This window comes from Schistocerca serialis, chromosome 1, assembly GCF_023864345.2.
Source record: "Schistocerca serialis cubense isolate TAMUIC-IGC-003099 chromosome 1, iqSchSeri2.2, whole genome shotgun sequence".
Classification (NCBI taxonomy): Eukaryota; Metazoa; Arthropoda; class Insecta; order Orthoptera; family Acrididae; genus Schistocerca; species Schistocerca serialis.
In genome coordinates, this window is record NC_064638.1 from 1019146574 (window position 1) to 1019172638 (window position 26065).

General features: G+C 47.0%; 1 protein-coding gene across 2 annotated transcripts in view; it reads left to right on the forward strand.

The window, feature by feature from the left end:
• LOC126413497 (transmembrane protein 135-like) overlaps nt 1–26065 on the forward strand; it is a 137887-nt gene that overhangs the window by 29665 nt on the left and 82157 nt on the right. For both annotated transcript variants that reach the window (XM_050083269.1, XM_050083270.1), the window contains exon 3: nt 16090–16216. In XM_050083269.1, the coding sequence (XP_049939226.1) occupies nt 16090–16216 (127 nt within the window). The remainder of the gene's footprint in view (nt 1–16089; nt 16217–26065) is intronic.

The window sequence follows — 26065 nt, forward strand, 5'->3', positions numbered from 1 at the left end:
CCTTACCTAGTGTCTCCGATGTGCGCCCTCCTAGTACATTCCACCTTTTCTTTCACGTCGTTGTCTGATGCTAGGGTGCATAGCCAGCACAGTAGCCAGCCCATGTGGTGGGGTCACTATGTACCCTTTTGGTTGAGCCCCCTGAACACACAGAGATCACCTGAGCTGTGACCACCTCATGCATGCCTTGAAGTGGTTGCTCGTCATCCTGGAGCGTCGGAACTCCTGGCAATGGCTGCCGTGCCAGACGGCCCTTGCTGTGGCTGGGTGGCGCCCATGAGGAGAGCCCCTGATCGGAGTGGGTGGTATCAGGGCAGATGCTATGCAAATGAAATGCATACGGCTCCAGAACTCTGGCCATTCTTCTGCGGCTGTCTATCTGCGTGGAACTGATTCTTCAAGTGCTGCTTCTCTTGCCCCTTCCATGGCTACCCCCTGGGAAGAGGGTCAGGCCCGTCGGCTGGGGGTGAAACCTTTCCCCCGTTATCTAGTTTGCACCAGGACTGATGGAGATACTTTCACCAATACCAAACCTTATTCTTTGTGGAACATATTGAAGACAAGTTTGGCGAAGTGGACTCTCTGAGCAAGATGCGGTCGGGTTCATTGCTGATCAAAACCGCTTCAGCTGCCCAATCTGCAGCCCTTCGTGCCTGTACCCATCTTGGCACAATTCCTCTGTCCGTTACCCCCCACCAGTCTCTAAATATGGTACAAGGTGTGATTTTTCACAGGGACCTCATGCTTCAAACTGATGAGGAACTTCGGGACAATCTCGGACGGCGGGGTGTTCACTTTGTTCGGCGTGTTCAGAAGGGTCCTAAACACAATCGCATTGATACTGGTGCCTTTATCCTGGCCTTTGAAAGGGATACCCTCCCCGAGAAAGTTAAGATTATGGTTTATCGATGTGATGTGAAGCCGTACATCCCACCTCCTATGAGGTGTTTTAAGTGCTTGTGTTTTGGACACATGTCTTCCCGCCATTCACAGGCCCCTCTCTGTGGTGACTGTGGACGTCCACTCCATGAGGGGAGTCCCTGTGTTCCCCCTCCTGTGTGTGTAAATTGTCATGGTAGTCATTCTCCACGTTCACCAGATTGCCCAGTATATAAGAAGGAAAAGAAGATACAGGAGTATAAGTCCCTCGATCGTTTAACCTACACAGAGGCCCGTAAGAAGTATACACGTCTTCACCCTGTGTCCATGACATCTAGTTACGCCTTGGTTACATCTTCATCCCTTCCTCCCCCTTCCTTACCCCCATCCCGGACCCCTCTGCTCCCCCCCTCCCCTGCGGCTCCCACACCTTCTCCTCTGGGCGCTGCTCCCCCTCCCCAGCCGGAGAAGTGTCCTACTCCTTCAGCGTCTGCCGGTCAAGGGCGTCTCTCCCGGGATACCCCTTCCCGGCAACTTCCAGGCCAAAGGTCTGCTGCCGCGCGACTACCGCGAGAGCCGCGGTCTATTGGCCCCCAGGTCGCCCGGTCTCTTTCTGTTCCTGATCTTGCTGCAGCTGGCTCCTTTATGCCACACAGCCCTCTTCAGTCTCAGCCTGAAAAGAAGAAGAAACATAAGTCCCGGGACAAAGAGCCTCTGATGTCACTGGAGGTCCCATCCCCGACTTCACAACCCGATTCTGACCTGTCGTTCATGGATGTCGCCCCCTCCTTGTTGGTGACGGGTGGGGACCCGGTGGTATGACTGGCTTTAGCGTGTTCAGCCCCCATTTAAATCATCGTTCTGTGGTTCTCCAATGGAATTGTAATGGATACTATCATCACCTTCCGGAATTGAATCCCTTCTTTCGTCTTACTCTGCAGCTTCTCCAGGAATCTCATTTAACTGATGCTCACTCACCGACCCTCCGTGGGTTCCGTGTTTTCTGTCGAAATCGGGTCGGACCCCTGCGGGCTTCTGGTTGCATTTGTACGTTTGTCCGTACAGACATTGCTAGCTTGTGGATTCCTCTTCAAACTACATTGGAAGCAGTTGCTGTTAGGGTCCACCTAGACTCTGCGGTCACGGTTTGCAATCTTTATCTCCCTACTGACAGGACTCTTACACCTGCTGCCTTAACTGCCCTTCTTCAGCAACTTCCTCCTCCCTTCCTCCTCCTTGGGGATTTTAATGCTCATCATCCCTTGTGGGGCAGTGCCTTTCCATCTAGACGAGGTCTTGTCATAGACCGGTTTATTGCAGACCACGACTTTTGCCTTCTTAATGATGACTCCCCTACTCATTTCAGTGCTGGTCATGGTACCTTTTCAGCCATTGATCTTTCTCTTTCTTCTCCCTCTCTCCTCCCTTCATTACACTGGTCGCCACACGACGACCTTTGTGATAGTGACCATTTCCCGTTGATTATCTCACTCCCTTCCCGCTCCCCGATGGACAGGTTACCTCGTTGGTCTTGCCAACGCGCCGATTGGCCTCTATACACTGCACAGGTCATGTTTTCTCCCTCTTTGTCAGGTTGTATTGATGACGTCCTACGTGACGTGTCTGACGCGATTGTTCGCGCTGCTAGCCTTGCTGTCCCGCGCTCATCTGGAACATTTCGTCACCGGCAAGTCCCATGGTGGAGTACGGCCATTGCCATTGCCATCCGTAATTGCTGTCGAGCTTTGCAACACTTTAAGAGGCACCCATCCGTAGCCAGCCTTACTACCTTTAAACGCCTCCGCGCAAAGCCCGTTATTTAATCAAACAGAGCAAGCGGGTATGTTGGGAACGATTCGTTTTTTCCCTTGGTTCTACTGTCCCTCTGTCACGGGTATGGGCTACACTTAGCTCTCTCCAAGGTTGCCTTCGGCAGTCCACCCTCCTAGGTCTTCATTTCCCAGATGGCCTTTGTACGGACCCATTAGTTCTTGCAGAACATCTTGCGACCCATTTTGCAGTGGCATCAGCATCAGCCTCCTATCCAGCTGCTTTCCTTCACCACAACAGTGGGCTGAAGCTTCCACCTTATGTTTTACCCCTTGTGAGTCAGAATCTTACAATGAACCTTTTACTGAATGGGAATTTCTTTCTGTTCTATCTTCTTCTCATGATACGGCCCCTGGCCCAGATTCCATTCATAACCAACTGCTTCAACATCTCAGTGCTCCACAACAGCAACATCTTCTTCGGGTGTTTAACCGTATCTGGCTCCAGGGTGACTTCCCTTCTCAGTGGAGGGATAGCATTGTGGTTCCTGTCCTTAAGCCTGTTAAGAACCCCCTATCTGTTGACAGCTATCGGCCAATTAGTTTGACCAATGTTGTTTGTAAGTTACTTGAACGGATGGTAGCCCGTCGGCTCAATTGGGTCCTCGAATCGCGGGATCTATCGTCCCTTTACCAGTGTGGCTTTCGAGAGTGACGGTCTCCAATCGATCATTTACTTCACTTGGAATCCGCAGTTCGGCAGGCTTTTTCCCAGTTCTGCCATTTGGTTGCAGTGTTTTTTGACCCTCGCAAGGCCTATGACACGGCCTGGCGCCATCACATCTTACTTACCCTTCATCAGTGGGGTCTTCGGGGCCCACTCCAGATTTTTATCCGCCAGTTCCTGTTCCATCGGTCATTCAGAGTTCGAGTTGGTACTGTTTTTAGTTCTCCACGGACCCATGAGACGGGCATCCCACAGGGTTCTGTCTTGAGTGCCCTTCTTTTCCTCATTGCTGTCGATGGACTTGTGGCCTCTGTCAGTCCTTTGGTCGCCCCTGCCCTGTCTGTGGATGATTTCTGCATTTGGGTTAGTTCCTCCTCGATGGCATCTGCAGAACGGCAGCTCCAGGGAGCTATACGGCGTGCCTCTGCATGGACCCTCTCACATGGGTTTCAATTCTCTCCTTCAAAGTCGCGGGTGGTCCACTTCTGTCGCCGTACTACAATCCACCCTGATCCAGAGCTCTATCTCGATGCACAACGATTGCCTGTGGTCCCACAGTTTCGTTTCCTGGGTCTTCTTTTCGACAACAAGCTCACTTGGCTGCCCCATATCAGACTTCTGAAGATAGGATGTTTCCGTAAATTCAATGTCCTTCGCTTCCTTGCCCACTCCTCTTGGGGTGCGGACCGTTCCCTCCTTCTCCGTCTTTATCGTGCTCTAGTTCTGTCTCGCTTGTACTACGGTTGTCAAGTTTATGGTTCAGCTGCTCCTTCCACACTGCACGTGCTGGATCCAGTCCACCCCATCCTGGTATCCGTTTGGCCACCGGTGCCTTCCCTACTAGCTCTGTTGATAGTCTCCTGGTTGAAGCTGGGATCCCCCCCCCCCCCCCCCCTTTCTGTTCGGCGGTCCCAGCTTCTGGTGTCTTATGCACTCGCTATCCGACCCCCCCCTGGTTAGAGTTCCTCGGCCTCGAATTCGGATGGATCTCCGCTGAGGTCCGAAAGATTCCATCCCCCTGATGGTGTTCCGTTCCTTTTTCTGCCAAATTTTATGGGAGTTTCGGAATGCTGTTTTTTTTACACTGATGGCTCTAAATGTGCTGATCATGTGGGATATGCCTTCACGTCCTCTGTTGGAACGGAAAATCATCTGTTGCCACCTACATGTGGGGTGTTTACTGCGGAATTGATGGAAATTTCCCAGGCCCTTACCTTTGCTAAACAGTCCCAACACAACTGCGTTATGTTATGTACGGACTCGATGAGTGGCCTTCTTGCTATTGACCGGTGTTTTTCGCACCATCCCTTGGTCTCTGCCATCCATGACCATCTCGCTGATATTCACCGTGCTGCTTGCTCCATTGACTTCCTTTGGGTCCCTGGCCATGTGGGTATCCCGGGTAATGAGCGCGCTGATCGTTTGGCTGGGGGAGCAGTCACTTACCCCCCGTTTTCTGTAACCCCTCCTGCAGCGGATTTACGGCTTCACATCAAATCCCACTTCGCACAGTCATGGGCCAGTTCTCGGGAGGCTACTCCCCTGTCTAATAAACTTCGTGCGATTAAGGTGACACCAGGCCCGTGGCGTTCTTCCTTTCGCCTCTCCCGAAAGGACTCGACCATACTGTGTCGTCTCCGCATTGGCCATACCAGGCTGACCCATGGTTTTCTTTTGCGTGATGGGCCACCCCCACTTTGTGGTTGTGGAGCCTTCCAGTCAGTCGCCTACATTTTGGTTGACTGTCCCCTTCTTTTGGCTCTGCGTGCTAAGTACAGACTCCCCCACACTTTACCTTTGATGTTGGCTGACTATTCCCGGATGGTCTCTCTGGTTCTCGGTTTCCTCCAGGAAAGTGATTTTTATTCTCAGTTTTAAGGTTTTTAATCTCTCTCTGGTGTTTGGAGATTCACCTCCCTGACCGAGATGCTCTTTTCTTCCCCTTTTACTCTGTTTTTACCCCCCTTTTTTTTAAGGATTGTTTAGTCTCCTTTTCCCATACGTACTTCTACATTCTAGCGGTTGGACCTTTTAATACACAGGTGGTCTTGCATATACTGCTTCAGCATAGCGTTGGGTTTGTTCTCTTGCTGACTTCCCTCATTTTGTTTTTACCATTGACAACATGACTGCCCTTTTACGTTTTTACCCTTTTTCCTTTTATTGTTCTGACTTACCTGAGATGTCACATTAGCGGAATGGACCACATTTGAAACAAGGGACTGATGACCTTACTGTTTGGTCCCTTAAACCCCAAACAACCAACCAACCAACCAACCAACCAATCAATCAACCCAACAAATCACCATCCTCAATGTTGACCTCCACCTCAAAGATGGCTACATCACCTACATCACTACCTCCATTCATATCAAACCTTACAACCTGTAGCTATACCTCTATTTTGACAGCTGCCAAACATTAAATTGTCCTCCCTACCTTGTACAGAAATGTATCTTTCTATAGTGTTATCCCTCTAGGCACCTGCCACCTCCTACATTCCCACCATCTGACCACAAAGAATCACTCCCGCCATGACTCAGTACCACCCAGGACTGGAGCAACTGAATAATGTTCTCTGCCAGGGTTTTGACTATCTGTGTCTTGTCCTAAAATGAGGACTATCCTAACCACTTCCCTTCTCACCCATACCACAGTGGTGTTCCGCCTTTCATCAAAATTACGCAATATCCTCATCCTTCCCTACACCACCTCTGCTCCCAGTTCCTTGTCTCCCTGCAGTAGACCCAGATGCAGGACCTGTCCCATACATCCTCCCACTAGCATCTATTTCAGTCCCATCACAGACATCACCTATCCCATCAAAGACATGGTTACCAGTGAAAGCACTCGTTATCTATAAACTGGCAGTGACCACTGTGCTGCTTTCTACCTGGGTATAACAACCAATAAGCTGCCCGTTCGCATAATGGCCTCAAAAAAACTGACCACGAGACACCTAGAATACTCACAGTGTGCTTCACTTAAATGACTGCTTCACAGCTTGTGCCATCTGGATTCTTCCTGCTAACAGCAGCTTTTCTGAATTGCGCTGGTGGGAACTCTCCCTGCAGTATACCCTACGTTCCAGTAATCCCCCTGGCCTAAACCCTTTGCTAGTCCCTTTCCTTCACCCACCCATTAGTTTCATACCCTTCCCTGCTCCCACTCTAGCATTACACAATCTTCTGTTCCATCAACACTTCATGAGTCTTTTTTCCCCTCCTCTGCCTCTCTCATTTACTATTCCCCTCCCTCCTCTCCTCAAACCTTCTGACTGCACCTGTACCCACCACATCCCTGCATGTTGCCAAAAGCAGGAATACACTCCCCCACACCTACCTTGCTATCCCTCTCCCTCCCTGCCCAGCCTCCTCCTTAGACAACCACTCACGGACTGCTCCTCCCATCATGCACCATAGCTTGCAGTCTGGTGTCATTAACCAATTGTGCATTTTTGTTGTTACTGTCTGCAACTCATCTCCTCTGTATGGTGTGTAGCACTCAAGCCTTCTCATAATATTGTCGCTATTCCATCCTGGATTTTCCACTGTTTGATTATGCACATATATCGCACATAATAAACTACGAAAGATGCATCCATGGGTCCATGACGTATCTTTTAACAAACGTTTACCAACATTGTATTTACAAGACAATATATTTTTTAATACTACAGTAACCAGGTAGGCTAAACTTCAGTGTGTATTTTCAAGTACTGCGCTTAAAGTGTTCCTGATGTCGACTGTTAACTGGAAGATCAATACTTTCTACTGTTTTTGCTTCCACATCGTCAGCCTTAAAACATGCAGCCTTCCAATCTAACCTAGACCTTGGGCTACATTGCAAGTCAGTTTGATATTACAGCCAAGATTTCAGGGTGGGTGGGAGGCAGGGAGGGTGAGGAGTGGGACCAATATCACACTCTGTTGAGTCTTCATCAGTGACTACAAGTATGGCTGAAAATTTTCTGGCGTGGGATGAGCAGAATGGAATTTCGCTTATTCACTCAAAAGTGTATTTCACATTTATTTATCATTCCTTTCAAATGACATAATTACTTCAGTGGCACACTATTCCAGTACTCACCTTAGACACTTCTGTTATCAAGTATGGCTCTTTTAAGCTGCCTGTTCTTCAAGAGTTATTTGGAATGTTCACAATTACCTCTCCTGAAGGTGGATGGGTGCATAGAGAAGCCAGTAGCTTTATGTGGGAACTGTGTCTAGAAAATCGTGATGATTATTAAGCTTTTCTACTGTTACTAATTACTAGCAATGTAATTCTCACTGTACAACTGGAAATATTTTCAGTAATTAAAGCAGTTGAATGGTGGAGGTTTCATTCTTGGCAATAAACAAGCTTTCAAAGTTCTCCTCAGAAGGAGAGACAGCATTGGTCGTATTTTTTTGTTTTATTAACCGCAAAATCGATTTTCGGTCACTTAGTGACCATCCTCAGTGCTGTAATATATAATTTAAATTGGTAGGCACTGGTGTCAACAAGCTTAGAGCGATCACATAAACTAGAGTTCTCAGTTTATGTTATCGCTCTAAGCTTGTTGACACCAGTGCCTACCAATTTAAATTATATATTACAGCACTGAGGATGGTCACTAAGTGACCGAAAATCGATTTTGCGGTTAATAAAACAAAAAAATACGACCAGTGCTGTCTCTCCTTCTAAGTATATCCATTATCTGGTCGTGGTGCACAGGACACTCCATGGAGTCGCCAATCAATAATCTTCCAAAGTTCATTCACAAATTTAGAAACTAACTTTTCTTCTGATGAAGACCATGTAAAGGCGGAGTGGCAACTTCTTCATTTCTGCTATCGGTGATATTTTGAATTATCGCTACTTTGAGTGACTGGAAATGTGATTCAGATACCTGTGAATATAATAACGCAGTTAAAACCCGTATTCTAAACCCGAACTCTTATTGTACTGTGTGGAAATTTATGTCATGATTCTCAAAATCACACTACTAACATTTTCATACTTGAAACTTCCTGGCAGATTAAATCTGTGTGCCGGACCAAGACTCGAACTCGGTACCTTTGCCTTTCGTGGGCAAGTGCTCCACCAACTGAGCTACCCAAGCACGACTCATGCCCTGTGAGGGTGAGAGTCGTGCTTGGGTAGCTCAGTTGGTAGAGCACTTGCCCGTGAAAGGCAAAGGTACCGAGTTCGAGTCTCAGTCCGGCACACAGTTTTAACCTGCCAGGAAGTTTCATATCAGTGCACACTCTGCTGCACAGTGAAAATCTCATTCTGGATTTTCATACTTGTTCCATTAACACAAAATTAAAGCCAAAGGACAAACAAATAAAAAACATACTTGCTACCGACTGTTTTTTGAGATGAAAGTGTAACTTCCATATGTGATGATAAATCGTAGAAGTTGCTGAAATAGCATTGGTCGAGGGCGGAGTTATACAAGTTGTGCATTCATTAGTGTGGTTTTAAACTGTGACAGATTGCAACTAAGAGTCACAGTTACCAAAAAGTAGCATTCACAGAAATTACTATTTCATTAAGTCACAGTTTAGCCCACCTCTGCTATGATGAGAATGAGAAGGGGAATGGTGAGCAGGCAGCTAATTTTGTAGTGCTGCCAACAACGGAAATCTGTTTAAAGTACTTGGGTATTTTTGAACATATACCACTTTTAAACTGTAGTTTGCCTGAATCCATTTGTAGTCGGAATTGAATTGACTTTAAAATTCAGCAAATACTCATCAGTAGTACACATTTCTACAGGAGATGGTAAAAGTTTAGGTAATGACCAGTGGCATGATTGATTGATTTTAACAGGGAAGCTAAAACAGCTTAGGTCTCACCCGCCACTGCCTGCATCGAAATTAGGTTTATTGTGTGGTATAGCTCCCTGTATATCTAGCAAAGCCAACCAGTGCCCTTAAATAGTGCAAGGAGTTCCTCTACCAGTTCTTTGTTAGACACAATTTCTTTGGGTCTAGTTGTCCCGACGATTCTGTATCTTTACTCTCCAATGCCATGCATTCGAAGATTAGGTGTGATGCAGTTTTTTCACCCTCATCTCAGATCCTACATTTAGAGTCCTCTTCCATTGTACCCATTGTGTGTAGGTGTTTTTTGAAATTCCCATGGCCGGTCATCAATCCAGTCATGAGTTTGATCTCTTTCCTGTTCAATCCCAGGATTACAGAGCTTCTTTTAAAACATGGCGTGGGCATCATTACCTTACTATGTTTTTGTTTATGGACCTTGGTCCAATATCCTATGTGTTGTTTCCTAAGGCAGTTCTGTAATTCTGATTTGATCATAGCCTTGATGATTGTCAGGACAGGTTCCGGCCCAATAAATGGAGTTGTTGCCCCCATCCTAGCCAATCTATCAGCTTGTTCATTGTCACAGATCCCTGAGTGAGTGGCCCGGGACCCACACTAGTTTTATCCTATTGCTTCCCCCTAGCTCCACCAGAGCCCTGTTGCAATCTGCAACAATCTTAGATCTTGTTGCAAGAGCTGCCAATGATTTCAGGGCTGCCTGTCTGAATAGATGTAGATGCTACGCTCATTGTAGCACCTACACATAGTCTCCTCCACACATGCCCTGATTGCAGTAATTTTAGCTTGGAATGCAGAGGCCAGTTTTCCTAGCGAGATGATGCTCTCTAGTCTTGGCTGAACCCCGTACACCCCTGCCCCAACGCATTGGTCTGTTTTTGACCCATGTTGTTGTTGTTGTTGTTGTTGTGGTCTTCAGTCCTGAGACTGGTTTGATGCAGCTCTCCATGCTACTCTATCCTGTGCAAGCTTCTTCATCTCCCAGTACCTACTGCAACCTACATCCTTCTGAATCTGCTTAGAGTATTGATCTCTTGGTCTCCCCCTATGATTTTTACCCTCCACGCTGCCCTCCAATACTAAATTGGTGATCCCTTGATGCCTCAGAACATGTCCTACCAACCGATCCCTTCTTCTGGTCAAGTTGTGCCACAAACTTCTCTTCTCCCCAATCCTATTCAATACTTCCTCATTAGTTATGTGATCTACCCACTGATCTTCAGCATTCTTCTGTAGCACCACATTTCAAAAGCTTCTATTCTCTTCTTGTCCAAACCATCCATTCCGTTCAACTGCTCTTCCAAGTCTTTTGCTGTCTCTGACAGAATTACAATGTCATCGGCGAACCTCAAAGTTTTTATTTCTTCTCCATGGATTTTAATACCTACTCCAAATTTTTCTTTTGTTTCCTTTACTGCTTGCTCAATATAGAGATTGAATAACATCGGGGAGAGGCTACAACCTTGGCTTACTCCCTTCCCAACCACTGCTTCCCTTTCATGTCCCTCAACTCTTATAACTGCCATCTGGTTTCTGTACAAGTTGTAAATAGCCTTTCGCTCCCTGTATTTTACCCCTGCCACCTTTAGAATTTGAAAGAGAGTATTCCAGTCAACATTGTCAAAAGCTTTCTCTAAGTCTACAAATGCTAGAAACGTAGGTTTGCCTTTCCTTAATCTTTCCTCTAAGATAAGTCGTAAGGTTAGTATTGCCTCACGTGTTCCAGTATTTCTACGGAATCCAAACTGATCTTCCCCGAGGTCGGCTTCTACTAGTTTTTCCATTCGTCTGTAAAGAATACGTGTTAGTATTTTGCAGCTGTGGCTTATTAGACTGATTGTTCGGTAATTCTCACATCTGTCAACACCTGCTTTCTTTGGGATTGGAATTATTATATTCTTCTTGAAGTCTGAGGGTATTTCACCTGTTTCATACATCTTGCTCACCAGATGGTAGAGTTTTGTCAGGACTGGCTCTCCCAAGGCCGTCAGTAGTTCCAATGGAATGTTGTCTGCTCCGGGGGCCTTGTTTCGACTCAGGTCCTTCAGTGCTCTGTCAAACTCTTCACGCAGTATCGTATCTCCCATTTCATCTTCATCTACATCCTCTTCCATTTCCATAATATTGTCCTCAAGTGCATCGCCCTTGTATAGACCCTCTATATACTCCTTCCACCTTTCTGCTTTCCCTTCTTTGCTTAGAACGGGTTTCCATCTGAGGTCTTGATGTTCATACATGTGGTTCTCTTATCTCCAAAGGTCTCTTTAATTTTCCTGTAGGCAGTATCGATCTTACCCCTAGTGAGATAAGCCTCTACATCCTTACATTTGTCCTCTAGCCATCCCTGCTTAGCCATTTTGCACTTCCTGTCGATCTCATTTTTGAGACGTTTGTATTCCTTTTTGCCTGCTTCATTTACTGCATTTTTATATTTTCTCCTTCCATCAATTAAATTCAATATTTCTTCTGTTATCCAAGGATTTCTACTAACCCTCTTCTTTTTACCTACTTGATCGTCTGCTGCCTTCACTACTTCATCCCTCAGAGCTACCCATTCTTCTTCTACTGTATTTCTTTCCCCCATTCCTTTCAATTGTTCCCTTATGCTCTCCCTGAAACTCTGTACAACCTCTGGTTCTTTCAGTTTATCCAGGTCCCATCTCCTTAAATTCCCACCTTTTTGCAGTTTCTTCACTTTTAATCTACAGGTCATAACCAATAGATTGTGGTCAGAGTCCACATCTGCCCCTGGAAATGTCTTACAATTTAAAACCTGGTTCCTAAATCTCTGTCTTACCATTATATAATCTATCTGATACCTTTTAGTATCTCCAGGGTTCTTCCATGTATACAACCTTCTATCATGATTCTTAAACCAAGTGTTAGCTATGATTATGTTGTGCTCTGTGCAAAATTCTATCAGGCGGCTTCCTCTTTCATTTCTTAGCCCCAATCCATATTCACCTACTACGTTTCCTTCTCTCCCTTTTCCTACACTCGAATTCCAGTCACCCATGAGTATTAAATTTTCGTCTCCCTTCACTATCTGAATAATTTCTTTTATTTCATCATACAGTTCTTCAATTTCTTCGTCATCTGCAGAGCTAGTTGGCATATAAACTTGTACTACTGTAGTAGGTGTGGGCTTCGTATCTATCTTGGCCACAATAATGCGTTCACTATGCTGTTTGTAGTAGCTTACCCACATTCCTATTTTCCTATTCATTATTAAACCTACTCCTGCATTACCCCTATTTGATTTTGTGTTTATAACCCTGTAGTCACCTGACCAGAAGTCTTGTTCCTCCTGCCACTGAACTTCACTAATTCCCACTATATCTAACTTTAACCTATCCATTTCCCTTTTTAAATTTTCTAACCTACCTGCCCGATTAAGGGATCTGACATTCCACGCTCCGATCCGTAGAACGCCAGTTTTCTTTCTCCTGATAACGACGTCCTCTTGAGTAGTCCCCGCCCGGAGATCCGAATGGGGGACTATTTTACCTCCGGAATATTTTACCCAAGAGGACGCCATCATCATTTAATCATACAGTAAAGCTGCATGCCCTCGGGAAAAATTACGGCCGTAGTTTCCCCTTGCTTTCAGCCGTTCGCAGTACCAGCACAGCAAGGCCGTTTTGGTTATTGTTACAAGGCCAGATCAGTCAATCATCCAGACTGTTGCCCTTGCAACTACTGAAAAGGCTGCTGCCCCTCTTCAGGAACCACACGTTTGTCTGGCCTCTCAACAGATACCCCTCCGTTATGGTTGTACCTACGGTACGGCTATCTGTATCGCTGAGGCACGCAAGCCTCCCCACCAATGGCAAGGTCCATGGTTCATGGGGGGGGTTTTGACCCATCAGTGAACCAAATGGTGTCCCCCGTACGGTGTCGAACTGTTTTTTCCCACTGCTCCCCACTTTCAATTGTTATGTTGTAAGGCTTGTCAAAGCAGTTGGGAGTTATTATATAGTCAGCAGGCATTTCCCCAGCCTTTCCTATATTTACCTCACTCACTGTGTTAGTGTGTAATTCTGGATATCCGAATGAGAGCCAGTTTTGGCCAGTTTTAGGTCTGTGTGCCCAAGCTACTGCCTCCATCTTGACCCAAAGGTGAAGTGGAGGCATATCCAGTATGGCTTCCATTCCAGCAGTTTGTGTGCTGTTAATTCCGCCCGTTATGGCTAAGCAGGCCAATCTTTGCACGTCAGCAAGCTCCTTAGCAGCAACCCACTGTTCTACCTTCTTCCACCACACTACAGCCCCATAGGAAATCCTAGGTCTAACCACTATGGTGTATATTCAGTGCATAGCCCTGGGGCTTAGGTCCCAGTTTTTGCCACAAGCCCTCCTAGTACTCACTAGAATACTTTTTGCCTTGGAGCAGATGCTCTCAAAGTGAGGGGTCCAAGGTAGCTTCTCATCCAAGGTTACCGCTAGATATTTTACTATCCCTTCACAGGTAGAGTTTCATCGAAGAGCTTTAGGTTCCAACTTGAGTGTTGAATATGTCTCTTCGTAAATGGCACCACAACAGTCTTCTTAGGATTAACACTCAGATCCTGTTTAATGCACCATTTAATGAGTAGTATTTGTTTGTTAGAGCCTGGATTTATAGCAACTTTCCATCTGTCCATTGAGTGTACATTTTACCTTTCCTTCCACTTAATACCTAGCTTTCCCATTATTATATTTAAACTAGAGGGTTAAAGCGCATTTATGGTGTTGGCACTCTTCCACTATGTGCTGCTGTTAGCAATTCATTTCCGTCGTGCGGCTGTTAGCAATTCAATTCCGTCGGTCAGGTGATACTGTAGAGTAGCTGTTGAGACTAGCTTGTTTTGGTAGAAAATATGAATTGATGACTTTTGTTATTGACATGAATAGCAAGCGATTGAGGATTATTGACCTGTCTATTACGGATTGTAAAGTTTGTGACTGGTTTTCATTTCTTAGAATGTGACAGAATTTCTCAGGACATTGTTTTGTCTTCCAATGTTTGGTTGTGAGTTAGTGAAGCCAATGAATGTGGCTGGAGGAAAACTGGCCGTGGTGTCAGACTGATCTGTAGTGTAGCCCAATCATTTTTTGGAAAACTTAGTGGCATATTTTCAAAATATTCCTATTTCTGAGGTTGTGGCTTCTAGGGATGGGCAAACTTGTATATCTTTGGGAACTAGTTCACTGGTGATCGCTCTCATTTGGGAACCGTTCATTTTTACTCATTCACTGTTCATTTGTGCATGGTATATGGTGCTTATGAGAAATTGAAAATTAGTAGCATAGGTGACTGAAGATGAAAGGCGCCAAGAGGGGACGCTTGCCTCCCCCCCTGGAGTACAGAGTTTTTATTCATTACAGAATCCTAAAACATTTGTAGAAGTAATTTTCATGGTCCTGCAAAACCTCTTGTTTAGCCAATTGTAGGGTTATGTGGCAGATCACAGTGAAATAATATAAGGTGGCTAATGAAAAACGGGGCCCCAAGTACATACTGCTTGCCAGTTACGCACGATTTGTTAACCACTACGATCAGAATAGATGAATATGTAACAATTAGGTAGTAAAGAAATAACACATAAGTTAATGCAAAACAACAACTTCGAAACAATAGATGACGATTGGTGGGCGACAGTGAGCAGTCTAGTACTCGAGGCTGATTTTTCGTGCGCCACCTTGTACCACCGAAATAATATTGTAGGAGTTATCATATTCTCTTTACAAAACGTGACACCAGACACTAGATAATGGAGTGCAGGCTTCATTCAGTTGTGAGTAGATCTGCCTTCCATAACAATGAACATGCTGTTTTACCTTAGATCAAAAAAGACGGAAAATGGACACTTTTGTGTGCTATGCCGACTTCCTTTGCATGTGTAATAACAAAAAAAATCTTGTCTTTTTATAAGTATGTCTTTTGCTGTTTATCAAAATAGTGAAGTAAGCTGATACGCCCTTTTGTTACCTGAGAAGAAGTATGCATTACATACCGTGTAATTTTTATGTAATTTACGTAATTATAAAATACATTTTAATTACTGGTCATGGATGCTGAATAGCATACGGAAAGAATAAGAAGTCCAGAGTTCAAAAAAGGCTTGAAACAGATCTAGAATGGGTGTGTGCATCGAACGAAATGAACAACAACTCGATACTGAACTGTTTAGGAGCAGTCGGCAGTGGAACTGTGAGTAGTCATGCAAAGGAGGACGAGTCCGGCTGAGGGACATCGAGACCGAGACAGAGATGGGAATGAGACCCAGGCTGGAACGAGACCGGCTGACGTGCCATTGCGGGAACGAGACGGACCATTTCCCATTCCCGGAAACTATAATTAGAAAGCCACGTCTGAAGTGAACTCTGAAAGACCGTTCCTTAGAATTCTATCCTTGCTCCTTCCATTCATCTTGGCGAACTGTTCCTTTGGACCCGTTAGTTCGCGAACGACCCATCTATAGTGGCTACGTAGGATCCTAAGTGTACAATTTCAGTTTTACAGACTATTTTGTTTTATTTGACATTCTGCACAATATATTCCACTGTGTCACCATATAATTTAATACACTCTACATCATAATGGCGTTTATCAAAAGTTATTTTCTCATTGGTTCTGCCATTTTGTCTAATCATTGGACTCATTATTCATCATGTTCCCTTCCCATCCTTCACTGTGTAAACAGTTATCAACTGCAGCATGCAGCGAAAAAGCTACTGACTCTGTTAGTGCACGTTTACACGTAGAAATTAAATTTCTATAGTTTCTGTGTATGTCAGAACTGAACGAATTTCTACAGTTGTTAACTGTGGTCTCATGACCTGCCTCGTATTATTTGCTGTTAAATTTCTGGTATGCATTATCATAATTTGATATTTCCAGGCGGATACTTGGAAACTTCAACTTCTTAACTGCATCATTCATACCAGCATTTCTGGCTAGTTATACCTCAATTTTGGTGGAAAGACCTTCTAGAAGAGGGCTGTTGTGTTTGTATGTTACTAATGTGGTAAGTAGCATTTCTGAAAATAAATTACAAAAAAATGGAAATTTTAACTTTCTTTGCATGTTTTAACTCCTGTTTTGTATTAATTTTAGAGATGTGAGTGTTAATGCAGTAAAAGTGCCTCTAAATGTAGTTGGATGTGTAGAACTAAAAATTTCAATAATATTAATATTGGCACTATTCATATGTGTGTGTCTATATAAATATATATCTCTTGTAATCTGACTTGTTCCACATCATATCGATCAAATAATCGTAAAAATGGTATACGGAACATGACATAACTAAACTAAACTATTGGGAATATGACAGGAACTATTGTTCGTAGCAAAAAAAGTCTAGTTAACATGGGCTCTAAAATGCAAATGCAATGATTAGAGCTGTGAACACTTCTTTATGTACTATGGAACAAATCTCTCCTACTAAAAGCTCTTTGCTTGCAACAATGTAAATGACATGGCTGCTTTCTCAGGTGGCCCGGCCCCTGATGGGGTAGGATAAACCTGTGACAGGACTGGAACAGGAAGTTCTGGGTGGATGCATTGGGCAGGTTTTGCACCTGTGTCTTCCAGAAGGATATGATCCTTGAGACAAGGGGTTGGGATTGGAGGTAGCATATGGATGAACTAGGATGTTGTTTAGGTTGGGCGGGCAATGGAACACCACTTCAGGAGGGGTGGGAAGTATCTTGGGTAGGACGTCCCTCATAAAGTGGTGTTCCATTGCCCACCCAATCTCCTATACGTCATGCCCAGTTCCAACCCCTTACCACAAGGATCATGTACCTATGGAAGGCACAGGTAAAAAACCTGTCCAATCTACCCACCCAGCACTTCCTATTCCAGGCCTGTCACTGGTTTATCCTACCTTATGAGTGGCTGGGCCATGTCTGAAAGCCCCCTGCGGGTCCGGGGTAAGAATAGGCCCGAGGTATTCCTGCCTGTCGTAAGAGGCGACTAAAAGGAGTTTCAACCGTTTCGGCCTTTCATGTGATGGTCCCCCTAGAGGTTTCACCTCCTTCTTTCAAAATTCTACAGAAGTACGAGCCTTTTGGTGAAGGACACCTTACGTGGTGTACCACTGGTCCTAAGTGCACTAAGACCTTGGCACTCAGCATTGTACCGGCGTTGTAGCCATACCCACTATTCCTCAAATTGGGCCTAAACGCCTGATGGGCTGTACAAGTTACGCCCATAGTGCGTCCCCGTCTGCACCAGCGATCATGATGGACTTTCCATGGCACCAGAAATCCAGCACGGTAGCCAGCCCGTTGTGGTGGGGTCGTCATGTACCCTCTAGGTTGTAGCCCCCTGACAACACAGGGATCGTACTGCCGATACCTGAGCTGCACCCTCCCCACGTCGGCCAAGGAGTAGATGCCCGTCTCCTTGGGGCATCAGGACTCCCGGCAACGGTCATCCTGCCAGGTGGCCCTTGCTGAGGCTGGGTGGCGCCCGTGGGGAGAGCCCCTGGTCGGAGTGGGTGGTATCGGGGCGGACGTTTCGCAGATGAAACGTCGACACGTATCAGGTCGCTCTGCGGCAGAGTCTTTCAAAAGAAAAGGTACCGTTTCTAGTTCTGGTTCTCCTGCCCTTTCCCCCTTGGCCACTCCCTGGAAGGAGGGACAGGCCCGCCGGCTTGGGGCGAAGTACTTCCCCCGCTATTTGGTCTGTTCTCGAACCGATGGGGGGACGTTCGCCACCTCCCAGCCCATGTTCTTTGTTCAGCACATTGAGGACATCTTTGGGGAAATCGAGGCTCTCAGCAAGATGCGTTCAGGGTCCATTCTTATCAAGACCACCTCCGCCACACAGTCGGTGGCGCTCCAGGCGTGTGACCGCCTAGGGGACATCCCAGTGTCCATTGTCCCGCATCTGGCACTAAATAGGACGCAGGGGGTTATTTTTCATCGTGACCTCCTGCTCCAATCTGATGAGGAGCTCAGGGCCAACCTGGAGCGCCGAGGCGTGCATTTCGTCCGGCGAGTCCAGTGCGGCCCCAAAGACAGTCGCATCGACACCGGGGCCTTTATCCTCACCTTCGAGGTGGACGTTCTCCCAGAGAAGGTAAAGGTGATGTGCTACCGGTGCGACGTGCGACCTTACGTCCCGCCTCCTATGCGCTGTTTTCGGTGTTTGCGCTTTGGGCACATGTCGTCACGGTGTGAGGCTGAGCCCCTTTGTGGCGATTGTGGACGTCCTCTTCGTGAGGAACATACATGCACCCCACCACCTTGGTCCACTAATTGTCCTGGCATCCACTCGCCTAGATCCTCAGACTGCCCCGCATATCAGAGGGAGAAGAAGATACAAGAACTCAAAACTTTGGATCGGCTCTCTTATTCAGCGGCCAGGAAGAAGTATGACCGCCTCCATCCCGTGCCGTTGACCACTTCGTTTGCCTCAGTTGTGTCCACTCCTTCCACGGTATCCTCACCCCTCTCCTGTCCCCCCTCCGCCTCCTCCGCCCATCAGGGGGCTCTGCCTCCGCCTCCCAAATCCCTCCCTTCCAAATCCTCCTCCCCCGTGGCCCCCGCCCCCTCTGCCCCAGGGGCCACCCTTCCTCCTCCTCCTCTCCACCCGCCACCTGAAAAACGATCCTCTTCTCAGGCATCCATCGGGGAAACGTTCCGGACCCCAGCTTCCGAGATCCGGCGTTCCAAAACAGACCCCGCGCGTGAGGACCTTCTTCGGGTCCAGCCCACCATCCCTGTGCCTCCTCGGCCTTCCAAGAAGGCCTCCAAGAAGAAGTCTCTATCCCCCTCTCCACCCCGGCGCGTTTCGTCTGACGCTCCATCCATGAGTCGCTGCTCCCAGCCGTCGTCAGTTTCGCCGGGACGCTCTGCTGCCAGGCGCTCAGCTGGCCTCTCGTCGGCAAATGATGCTGCCCCTCCTACACAACCAGGGACAGCGACCGCAGCTGGCGACGACTCGATGGAACTGGATCCGCCTCCCGCCGGTTGTAGCGTTGTTCCCTCGCAACCTGGCCCTCCGCGGCCGTCGAGGTGATCAGCTCTTCCCCCCGTCTCGTTCCCCAACTTTTTGACTAGCGATGGCCTTGTTACATTGGAACATAAGAGGTATTCGATCTAATCGGGAGGAATTACAACTGCTCCTCCGCCTGCACTGTCCGCTCGTCCTTGCTCTCCAGGAAACCAAGTTGCGCCCGACTGACCGTATTGCCTTTACCCACTATACCTCGGAGCGGTATGACCTCACCCCTGTGGACGGTATCCCAGCTCATGGTGGGGTCATGTTGCTCGTTCGGAACGATGTCTATTACCATCCCATCCCATTGACCACCCCACTCCAAGCAATAGCTGTCCGTATTACTCTTTCTGCCTTTACTTTTTCAGTTTGTACCATCTACACTCCACCGTCATCTGCTGTTAGTCGGGCTGACATGATGCACCTGATCGTTCAGCTTCCCCCGCCGTTTTTATTGTTTGGCGACTTCAATGCCCATCATCCCCTTTGGGGCTCTCCTGCATCCTGTCAAAGAGGCTCACTCTTGGCAGATGTCTTCAACCATCTCAATCTTGTCTGCCTCAATACTGGCGCCCCGACTTTCCTCTCGGACTCTACTCATACCTACTCCCACTTGGACCTCTCGATCTGTTCTACCACTCTTGCCCGTCGGTTCGAGTGGTATGTCCTTTCTGACACCTATTCGAGCGACCACTTCCCCTGTGTCGTTCGTCTCCTGCACCACACCCCATCCCCACGTCCTTCGCGCTGGAACATACCGCAAGCTGACTGGAGACTTTACTCCTCCCTGGCGACCTTTTCGGACCACGATTTTCTCAGTTGTGACAGTCAGGTCGACTACCTCACGGCTGTTATCATCAATGCTGCCGAACGTTCCATTCCTCGTACTACCTCTTCTTCACGTTGCGTTTCCGTCCCCTGGTGGAACGAGGCTTGTAGGGACGCTATCCGTGCTCGACGACGTGCTTTACGCACCTTTCGCCGCCATCCTACGTTGGCGAATTGTATTGAATACAAACGACTCCGAGCGCAAAGACAGCAAAAAAGCTTGTTGGGCCTCTTTCACCAGCTCCTTTAACAGTTTTACTCCCTCTTCCGTCGTTTGGGGTGGCCTGCGCCGGCTGTCGGGCATTAAGGCCCACTCCTCGGTACCTGGCCTGACCTCAGGTAATGAGGTCCTTGTTGATCCTGTGGATGTCTCCAACGCCTTTGGCCGCTTTTTCGCGGAGGTTTCAAGCTCTGCCCATTACCACCCTGCCTTCCTTCCCAGGAAAGAGGCAGAAGAGGCTCGGCGACCTTCCTTCCACTCGCTGAATCTGGAAACTTATAATGCCCCCTTTACTATGCGGGAACTCGAACGTGCGCTTGCACTGTCCCGGTCCTCTGCTCCGGGCCGGATGCCATTCACATTCAGATGCTGGCACACCTTTCTCCGGCGGGCAAAAGCTTCCTTCTTCGTACCTACAATCGCGTCTGGACCGAAGGTCAGGTCCCCATGCGTTGGCGTGACGCCGTCGTTGTTCCTACACCCAAACCCAGGAAGGATACACACCTTCCTTCTAGTTACCGCCCCATTTCTCTTACAAGCTGTGTCTGTAAGGTGATGGAGCGCATGGTTAATGCTCGGTTAGTCTGGATTCTTGAATCTCGACGACTACTTACTAATGTCCAATGCGGCTTTCGTCGCCGCCGCTCCGCTGTTGACCACCTTGTGACCTTGTCGACATTCATCATGAACAACTTTTTGCGCAGGCGCCAAACCGTAGCCGTGTTCTTCGACTTGGAGAAGGCTTATGATACCTGTTGGAGAGGAGGTATCCTCCGCACTATGCACAGGTGGGGCCTACGCAGTCGCCTGCCCCTTTTTATTGATTCTTTTTTAACGGATCGAAAGTTTAGGGTACGTGTGGGTTCCGTATTGTCCGTCGTCTTCCTCCAGGGGAACGGAGTGCCTCAGGGCTCCGTCTTGAGCGTAGCCCTTTTTGCCGTCGCGATCAATCCAATTATGGATTGTATTCCACCTAATGTCTCAGGCTCTCTCTTTGTCGATGACTTCGCGATCTACTGCAGTGCCCAGAGAACATGCCTCCTGGAGCGCTGCCTTCAGCGTTGTCTAGACAGCCTCTACTCATGGAGCGTGGCAAATGGCTTCCGGTTCTCTGAAGAGAAGACGGTTTGTATCAATTTTTGGCGATATAAAGCGTTCCTTCCACCATCCTTACATCTCAGTCCCGTTGTTCTCCCATTTGTGGAAACAACTAAGTTTCTAGGGCTCACGTTGGACAGGAAACTGTGTTGGTCTCCACATGTCTCTTATTTGGCGGCCCGTTGTACACGTTCCCTTAATGTCCTCAGAGTTCTTAGCGGTTCATCTTGGGGAGCGGATCGCACTGTCCTGTTTCGCTTGTATCGGTCCATTGTCCGATCGAAGCTGGATTATGGGAGCTTCGTCTACTCGTCCGCTCGGCCATCCCTCTTACGCCGGCTCAACTCCATCCACCATCGGGGGATACGTCTTGCGACCGGAGCCTTCTACACTAGTCCTGTCGAGAGGCTTTATGCTGAAGCTGCCGAATTACCATTGACCTACTGGTGCGACGTACTGCTGTGTCGGTATGCCTGCCGGCTGTTGTCTATGCCCGACCACCCCTCTTACCAGTCCTTCTTTGCCGATTCTCTCGACCGTCAGTACGGGTTGTATGTGTCTGCCCTGCTGCCCCCCCGGAGTCCGCTTCTGTCGCCTGCTTCGACAATTGGATTTTGCCCTCCCTACCACCTTCAGAGAGGGTGAGAGCCCGACGCCACCTTGGCTCCAGGCTCCAGTTCATATTTATCTCGACCTCAGCTCACTCCCGAAGGAGGGTACTCCGGCTGCAGTGTATTGCTCACGGTTTGTCGAACTTCGTGCTCGACTTGCCGGTCACACCTTTATTTACACCGATGGCTCCAAAACTGACGATGGTGTCGGCTGTGCCTTTGTTGTGGGGGCCGCCACCTTTAAATACCGGCTCCTCGACCAATGTTCGAGCTTTACGGCCGAGCTTTTTGCTCTCCATCAGGCCGTTCAGTATGCCCGCCGCCACCGCCATTCATCGTATGTACTCTGCTCTGACTCACTCAGTGCTCTTCAGAGCCTTGGAGCTCCCTATCCGGTCCATCCCTTGATTCAACGGATACAGCAGTCCCTCCATTCTTTCGCTGATAATGGTTCTCCTGCCAGCTTTCTGTGGGTTCCCGGACATGTAGGAGTGCCTGGGAATGAGGCTGTGGATGCTGCAGCCAAGGCTGCAGTCCTCCTGCCTCGGCCAGCCTCCCATTGTTCCCCGTCATCTGACGTTCGTGGGGATGTATGTAAGAGGCTTGTGTCGTTGTGGTGGGATGCTTGGTCATCCCTCCAAGGAAACAAGCTCCGGGCAGTAAAACCGCTCCCAACTGCTTGGACAACCTCCTCCCGACCATGTCGGCGAGAGGAGGTCCTTCTGATCAGGTTGCGGATTGGGCATTGCCGGTTTAGCCACCACTACCTGCTCTCCGGTGAACCAGCCCCACAGTGCCCTTGTGGTCAGGCATTAACGGTGCGCCATGTTTTATTGTCGTGTCCCCGTTTTAGTCAATTTCGTGTTGTCCTGTCCCTGCCATCTACTTTACCAGATGTTTTAGCTGATGACGCTCGAGCAGCTGCTCGTATTCTGCGTTTTATAACATTAACTGGCTTGTCCAAAGACATCTAACCTTTTTACTTATTTTATCTGCATCTTTGTCAGGTCCTTCTGGTGGCCCCCCCCCATCCCCTTGAGTTTTACTAGATTCCATGTGCTCTAACAACAGTGACTGGGCGCTAATGACCTCAGCAGTTGAGTGCCCTTAAACCCCACCAAAAAAAAAAAAAAAAGAAAAAAAAAAAAAAAAAAAAAAAAAAAACATGTCTGAAAGCAGCCATTTTATTAACGAGCTCTGCTGCAATCATTGCACAGTTTTTTATATTGGTATGACTGTCAACCAGCTGTCCACCAGATGAATGGCCACAGCTGAAATGTGGCCAAGAGCAAAGTAGACTGCCCTGTGCCACAACATGCAGCTATGTATAACACATTTGATTTCAGTGGCTGATTCACTACCCGAGTCATTTGGATCCTTGCCTCCACAACCAGCTTTTCCGAATTGTGCAGATGGAGAAGTTATCCTTTCCACTCGTTCTCCGATCCCATAATTTTCGCGGCCTCAGCGTATGGTAACATACTGTGTCCACGCCCTCCATCCAATAGTTTCCATTCCCTTTGTCCTATCATCTTCTCACTGTTCTCCTCTCCTACCCTGTTTATTTGTGCCCTATGCCAATGCATCTGCCCGTCTTTCCCCTCTCTTTTTGTGCTCTTTTTTTTCCCCACCTTCCTGCCCCACAACATCTTGACACTGTGCCTGTTGGCATTCTAGTCCCAGCACACACTACCAGACATCTACATCTGTACTTTGCAAACCACTATGAGGTGCATGGTAGAGGGTATGTCCCATTGTACCACTTATTACAGTTTCTTCCTGTTCTATTCACGTATTGAGCTTGGGAAGAATGATTGTTTGATTGCTTCTCTGCATGCAGTAATTATTCTAATCTTATCCTCACAATCCCTATGTGAGTGATACATAGGGGGTTGTAGTATATCTTTAGAGCAATCATTTAAAACCAATTCTTGAAACTTTATTAATAGACTTTTTCGGTGTAGATTACGTCTGTCTTAAAGAGTCTGCCAGTACAGTTCCTTCAGTATCTCTGTAACACTCTCCCAAGGATTAAGCAAAGCTGTGACCATTCATGCTGCCCTTCTCCACCTAAGCAATATTCTAGGATGGTTCACATGAGTGATTTGTAAGCAGTCTCTTCTGTAGACTGATCACACTTCCCCAATATTCTACCAGCGAACTTAAAGCTACAACCTGCTTTTCCCTTGACCGAACCTATGTGATCATTTCATTTCCCTAAAAAGTGTTACACCAAGGTATTTATATGAGTTGGCCGATTCTAATAGTGACTCATTGATACTATAGTCATAGGATATTACTTTTTTTTCATTTTGTGAATTGGAAAATATTACATTTCTGAACATTTAGAGCAAGTTGCCAGGCTCTGCGCTACGTTGAAATCTTATCAAGTTCTGACTGAATCATCTGCAAAAAGCTTGATTTTACTATTAGTATTGTTTGCAAGGTCATTAATATAAAACATGAACAGCAAAGGTCCCAACACACTTCTCTTGGGTACACCCAAAGTTGCTTCTACATCTCATGATGACTCTTCAGCCAGGATAACATGCTGTGTCCTCCCTACCAAAAACTCCTCAATCAAGTCACAAATTTCACTTGATACTCCATATGATCATTCTTTTGACAATAAGTGTAAGTCAAAAGCTTTTTGGAAATCAAGGAACACTACATCTACCTGGTTGCCTTGATCCAAATCTTTCAGTATGTCACAACCACATTGTGGTCACTGATACTGGTTTTGATGTGGACATCCTCCAAGATGTCAGAACTATTTTTCACCATTAGATCCAGTACATTTCCATTATGAGTGGGGTTCCTAACTGCCTGTTGTAGGTAGTTTTCAGAGAAGACATTTAGTAAAGTTTCACATGATGTTTTATTACACCCACAACTAAGAAAACTGTAATTTTCCATTTAATTGTTGGATGATTAAACTCTCCACTGATGGTTACAGTATGATTGGGGAACTTTCATACAAGTGAACTGAAGTGTTCTCTAAAGCTTTGGTTATATCAGGGGATGAGTCTGGTGGGCAATAGGAGGATTTTATGCCTGCTCCTGATTCTGAGTCTTGCCCAGTCAGCTTTAGTTTATATCGCAGTGGATTTGAGGTTTTTTTCTACTGCAACAAATACACCACCTCCATTTCCCATTTGCCTACCCTGTTGATATATACTTAAAATTTCCCCAAAAATCTCATTGCTATCAATCTCAGTTTTCAACAAGCTTTCTGTGCCTAGTATTATGTGAGCCTCACTGCTTTTCATGAGCGCTGAGCCTCACTGCTTTTCATGAGCGCTTCAAACTGTGGCACTTTGTTGCAAGTGCATCGGCAGTTTACCAGTAGGATTTCAATTCTCTCACGTGTGGTAGGCATTGCTTTTGATCTTACAGGTGATTCAGGGTTTCCTATAGCTGTTGTGATCTTTATTGAATGGAGGGTTGCCTAATCTAAATCGGACGTTTGTGTGCACCCCACACACACACACACACAGTCAGCCTCTGATGTGTAGTGCACACATGACCTATTTAGGGGGGGCCTACAGTTCTCAACCCTGTGGCGCAAGTCCAGGAAGTTGCAGCCTAGCTTGTCACAGAACCTTTAAAATCTCTGGTTCAGTTCTCCCATTCGACTCAGAACCAAAGGGCCATGACCAGTTCTGGGGACAATGCTGCAAATTGCTGCCAGTCACGGGAATGAACCAAGAATGACCTCGGAGCCCAGACGACAGGCATCATTTGTTCCAATGTGCGCCACAATCTCCAGTTGGTTGCACTCTATTTCTCTCTTTCCCTACTCATACACTACTATCGCGTCCACTCCCCCACCCCCTCCAGATTGCTGCTTGCATCCCAGGTGATAATTGCATTCTGGCCCGAGATGCTGAAGTTGGTTGTCATGTGTATGTAAGGTGTGCTTGCTTGTTTGTATGATTGGTGTGTGTGTGTGTGTGTGTGTGTGTGTGTGTGTGTGTGTGTGTGTGTGTCTTCTACTGATGAAGGCTGAGTCCAAAAGCATGTAAGTGTCTTTTAATTGTGCCTGTTGGAAGCTTAGTATGCCTTCATTATGGTAAGTAGCAACCTGTGTTTTCCTACATTGTTGATA